The sequence below is a fragment of the Oncorhynchus mykiss genome, chromosome 5, assembly GCF_013265735.2.
Source record: "Oncorhynchus mykiss isolate Arlee chromosome 5, USDA_OmykA_1.1, whole genome shotgun sequence".
NCBI lineage: Eukaryota > Metazoa > Chordata > Actinopteri > Salmoniformes > Salmonidae > Oncorhynchus > Oncorhynchus mykiss.
Genome location: NC_048569.1, coordinates 14799891 through 14805846, shown reverse-complemented (window position 1 = coordinate 14805846; position 5956 = coordinate 14799891). Strand labels below are relative to the sequence as shown.

At 41.4% G+C, this 5956-nt stretch overlaps 1 protein-coding gene across 1 annotated transcript in view; it reads right to left on the bottom strand.

Annotated features, from left to right (window-relative positions):
• Nucleotides 1–320: 320 nt before the first annotated feature.
• LOC118964542 (neuropeptide FF receptor 2-like) overlaps nt 321–5956 on the bottom strand; it is a 6755-nt gene continuing 1119 nt past the window's right edge. The window contains exons 2-3 of the mRNA XM_036976536.1: nt 1066–1218; nt 321–911 (exon numbers count right to left, since the gene is read on the bottom strand). Of these exons, the coding sequence (XP_036832431.1) occupies nt 321–911; nt 1066–1218 (744 nt within the window). The remainder of the gene's footprint in view (nt 912–1065; nt 1219–5956) is intronic.

The following is a 5956-nucleotide window of genomic DNA, read 5'->3' as shown; positions in this document are numbered from 1 at the left end:
ACACTATAGTTAATTGTTAAACTATTTGGGTGTTAGAAACTGCAGGAGGTAGTACATTTGATAAAGGAATGATTGTGAATCACAAAGGTAAATGTGGTAATATAACTCAAGAATACATTATCTGTTGAAATGTTAAAGTATCAGGATTAAGGTATAGCTGATAGATTCTGGATGTGTGGGCATACTACATGCTCATTGCTTCTTCACAGTATATTGGTTTATTGTAAGAGTTTTATTTTTGTTTCTGACTGTGTTCTGACTGTGTTGCGTGGGAACTAGAAACCATGATGGAAGTGAAATATTAGGCTACCAGTTATATATTAGGCTACCAGATGCGAGTAGGTCTTCTGCCGCTCCATGACTGCGGAGCACAGCTGGAATTTAAATGCGGCCTGGAACCCCCGTCGGAAGTTCTCATTGAAGAAGCCGTAGATGATGGGGTTGACGGAGGAGTTGAAGAAGGCCAGCCAGTGGGCCAGCGGGTACACGTAGATGTTGATGATGCGGTGCTGGCTTGCCGTCAGGCTGGCGTAGTCGCTTAGCATCATCAGCGTCCACAGCGGGAGCCATGACAGGATGAAGAGAAGCGCTACTACCAACAGCATCTTGATCACCCTCTTCTTCTTCTTCGACTGACGGTTGTTGTCCAGGCTGGGTTTCGTCCCACCGCTGCTGCCACTACCACTGCACCCGCCGGAGGAGGGTATGGCCGTCTTAAAGAGGGTGAATCCGATGCGGGCGTACATGATGACAATGAGTGATAATGGGGCTAGATAGATGTTAGCGAATAGGACGGTGGTGTAGATCTTCCTCATCTCTTGATTGGGCCAGTTCTCACGGCACCAGTAGAAGGGGCGGGTGTTGTTGTAGCCGTCCCCCAGTAGGATAAGGACACGCTGCTCCTTGGTCACCTTGGAAATACAGAGTCACAATAAAAAACTGAAGGGGATGAAAATGTGTCTGATGCTTACGCTTTACATTGATGTTAAACTTGACATGTTGATGTGTCCCTCTCAAATCCGTTGATTAATAAAACCTGACATGCACCAGCATTAGACAGTGTACCTGGAGCATGACCCCTGAGGGACACATTATGGAGATAGCCAGCACCCAGATGATGATGATGATCAGTGTGGAGGTGGAGATTGTCAGCTTCTGCTTGAAGGGGTATACGATGCAGCGGAACCTGTTCAGACGGGAGGTGAGGGGGAGAACATTCTGTAAAATGATCTTTTACTCCATGTTATTGATTGGAGATGTTTGGTTCGGTTGGGTTGTTATTCACATTCATTTCATCTTCTATTTGTATGTACAGTGCCTTGCGAAAGTATTCGGCCCCCTTGAACTTTGCGACCTTTTGCCACATTTCAGGCTTCAAACATAAAGATATAAAACTGTATTTTTTTGTGAAAAATCAACAACAAGTGGGACACAATCATGAAGTGGAACGACATTTATTGGATATTTCAAACTTTTTTAACAAATCAAAAACTGAAAAATTGGGCGTGCAAAATTATTCAGCCCCCTTAAGTTAATACTTTGTAGCGCCACCTTTTGCTGTGATTACAGCTGTAAGTCGCTTGGGGTATGTCTCTATCAGTTTTGCACATCGAGAGATGTTTTTTCCCATTCCTCCTTGCAAAACAGCTCGAGCTCAGTGAGGTTGGATGGAGAGCATTTGTGAACAGCAGTTTTCAGTTCTTTCCACAGATTCTCGATTGGATTCAGGTCTGGACTTTGACTTGGCCATTCTAACACCTGGATATGTTTATTTTTGAACCATTCCATTGTAGATTTTGCTTTATGTTTTGGATCATTGTCTTGTTGGAAGACAAATCTCCGTCCCAGTCTCAGGTCTTTTGCAGACTCCATCAGGTTTTCCTCCAGAATGGTCCTGTATTTGGCTCCATCCATCTTCCCATCAATTTTAACCATCTTCCCTGTCCCTGCTGAAGAAAAGCAGGCCCAAACCATGATGCTGCCACCACCATGTTTGACAGTGGGGATGGTGTGTTCAGCTGTGTTGCTTTTACGCCAAACATAACGTTTTGCATTGTTGCCAAAAAGTTCCATTTTGGTTTCATCTGACCAGAGCACCTTCTTCCACATGTTTGGTGTGTCTCCCAGGTGGCTTGTGGCAAACTTTAAACAACACTTTTTATGGATATCTTTAAGAAATGGCTTTCTTCTTGCCACTCTTCCATAAAGGCCAGATTTGTGCAATATACGACTGATTGTTGTCCTATGGACAGAGTCTCCCACCTCAGCTGTAGATCTCTGCAGTTCATCCAGAGTGATCATGGGCCTCTTGGCTGCATCTCTGATCAGTCTTCTCCTTGTATGAGCTGAAAGTTTAGAGGGACGGCCAGGTCTTGGTAGATTTGCAGTGGTCTGATACTCCTTCCATTTCAATATTATCGCTTGCACAGTGCTCCTTGGGATGTTTAAAGCTTGGGAAATCTTTTTGTATCCAAATCCGGCTTTAAACTTCTTCACAACAGTATCTCGGACCTGCCTGGTGTGTTCCTTGTTCTTCATGATGCTCTCTGCGCTTTTAACGGACCTCTGAGACTATCACAGTGCAGGTGTATTTATACGGAGACTTGATTACACACAGGTGGATTGTATTTATCATCATTAGTCATTTAGGTCAACATTGGATCATTCAGAGATCCTCACTGAATTTCTGGAGAGAAATGCACTTTCGCTGCACTGAAATTAAAGGGGCTGAATAATTTTGCACGCCCAATTTTTCAGTTTTTGATTTGTTAAAAAAGTTTGAAATATCCAATAAATGTCGTTCCACTTCATGATTGTGTCCCACTTGTTGTTGATTCTTCACAAAAAAATAAAGTTTTATATCTTTATGTTTGAAGCCTGAAATGTGGCAAAAGGTCGCAAAGTTCAAGGGGGCCGAATACTTTCGCAAGGCACTGTATGTTGCCAGCTCCTGCTCCACTGATCTGGACTCTCTGGTTTGACTACAAATCGTGGTGAGCCCTGCTCGCAGCTCCAACTGTTAGGTTCTTATTCTCAGAGTAAAACACTCAATGGACATTATGAAAGCTTAACCAAGTGTATTCTTCCCAGAGGATCAATACAGCTGCATTAGACAAAACATGTTTCCACCACCACAAGTATATATACTTCAATTTAGGAACTCCTCCTTCTCTCCAATCCTTACATCTATTATGGTTCAACAGGAAGACAAAGTAATTGGGTAATAAACCATAATTTCTCCCTTAAGGGGATCTGACAACAAACTCTAATTTTCCTAATCCACAGATGTCCACCCGTATCCCCTACAGCAATCCTGTGACTTCCTCCCATCCACCCAGCACATTCCAAAGCCATCTGGCTCCTACAGATAACCATTAACTTCCGATGTAAATACCAGTCTCTAGGATAGCAATGTTCCAAGTTTAACTCCAACTTGTTATCAGTTATCAGCATACTAATGATGGTGGTAGTCATCCATACATACAAAAAAGGAACTGTGTCATGGGTGTGACTAATTGCCCTCATTGTCAAGACAGTATCCTCTTGGGTAATTGAACTGATCATGTGACTTTGATGTGCGTATTTAAATCCCCCTCTTTATGTGTTCTAGGCAGCAGCCCACAGGAAAATATGCAGTCCAGAGACATGGTGGAGTCACGTTGGTAGAGAGCATGTGGCAGTATTTAGGGGAGAGTACGTGGCTACTGAGGATTGTGAAACAGTTAAAAGAAAATGGTTGTCTGCTAGCTGGGCCACACCACATCCTGTTCCTCAATGGCTGCATTCCAAACATGTAAAAGACACATCCTCAGCCCTCAAGTTAAGTACTTCTAATGACATATCATGACGTTTGATGAGTTGACACTTACAGGGCGAGGGAAGAATTAATTCATTTGAAATGGTTCACTCTTGCCTGGAAATTTGGCACTCGTTCAGTACTTAATGCAGCTGGTGGCCACACCAGATATTGACTGTTACTTTAGATTTTGACCCCTCCTTTGTTCAGGGACACATTGTTCCATTTCTGTTAGTCACATGTCTGTGGAACTTGTTCAGTTTTTGTCTCAGTTGATGAATCTTGTGTTCATACAAATATTTACACATGTTAAGTTTGCTGAAAATAAACCCAGTTGACAGTGAGAGAACGTTTCTTTTTGGCTGAGTTTATGTATGCATTATATGCGCTCACTATATATATATAGTTGAAGTCGGAAGTTTACATACACTTAGTTTGGAGTCATTAAAACTTGTTTTTCAACCACTCCACAAATGTATTGTTAACAAACTATAGTTTTGGCAAGTCGATTAGGAGATCTACTTTGTGCACGACACAAGTAATTTTTCCAACAATTTGTATACAAACAGATTATTTCACTTAAAATTCACTATATCACAATTCCACTGGGTCAGAAGTTTACATACACTAAGTTGACTGTGCCTTTAACTTCTTATGGCTGCAGGGGCAGTATTGAGTAGCTTGGATGAAAGATGCCCAGAGTAAACGGCCTGCTCCTCAGTCTCAGTTGCTAATATATGCATATTATTAGTATTGGATAGTATTGAAGTTTCTAAAACTGTTTGAATGATGTCTGTGAGTATAACAGAACTCACATGGCAGGCAAAAACCTGAAAATAAATCCAAACAGGAAGTGATAAATCTGAGGTTGGTCGATTTTCAACCCAGGCCCTATTGAATTCACAGTGGGATATGAATGAAGTTGCACTTCCTAGAGCTTCCACTAGATGTCAACCGTCTTTAGAAACTTGAATGAGGCTTCTACTGTATTGTGGGACTGAATAAGAGCTGAATGAGTCAGGTTACTGGCAGAGAGCTATTTCCTGGTCACGCGCATTCCACATGATATCGACCTGCGTTCCATTGCTCCTCTAGACACAAAGGAATTCTCTGGTTGGAACTTTATTGAAGATTTATGATAAAAACATCCTAATGATTGATTCTATACCTAGTTTGAAATGTTTCTTCGACCTGTAATATAACTTTTTGAAGTTTTTGTCCGAAGTAATGCTCGACCTGCACAAGCGTTTGGATATGTGTACCTAACACGCTAACAAAAGTAGCTACTTGGACAAAAATAACGGATATTATCGAACAAATGAAGCATTTATTGTGGAACTGCAATTCCTGGGAGTGCATTCTAAGGAAGATCATCAAAGGTAAGGGAATATTTATAATGTATTTTCTGGTTTCTGTTGACTCCAACAATTTTATTATTTTTCTGAGCGCCATCTCAGATTATTGCATGGTTTGCTTTTTCTGTAAAGTTTTTTTGAAATCTGACACAGCGGTTGCATTAAGGAGAGGTATATCTATAATCCCATGTGTATAACTTGTATTATCATCTACATTTATGATGAGTATTTCTGTTGAATCGATGTGGCTATGCAAAATCACTGGATGTTTTTGGAACTAGTGAACATAACGCCAATGTAAACTCCAATTTACCCTGCTCTTTCACTGGCTGTTGTCATATCATCCCGTTAACGGGATTGCAGCCCTAACAGCTTTGAAAATTCCGTAAATTGATGTCATGACTTTAGAAGCTTCTGATAGGCTAATTTAAATCATTGGAATCAATTGTAGGTGTACCTGTGGATGTATTTCAAGGCCTACCTTCAAATTCAAAGAAATCAGCCAAGACCTCTGAAAAAATGTGTGGTTCATCTTTGGGAGCAATTTCCAAACGCCCGAAGGGACTGTGATCATCTGTACAAACAATAGTACGCAAGTATAAACACCATGGGACCATGGAGCCGTCATACCATTCAGGAAGGAGACGCGTTCTGTCTCCTAGAGATGAATGTATTTTGGCGCGAAATGTGCAAATCAATCCTAGAACAACAGCAAAGGACCTTGTGAAGATGCTGGAGGAAACAGGTACAAAAGTATCTATATCCACAGTAAAACAAGTCCTATATCGACATAACCTGAAATGCC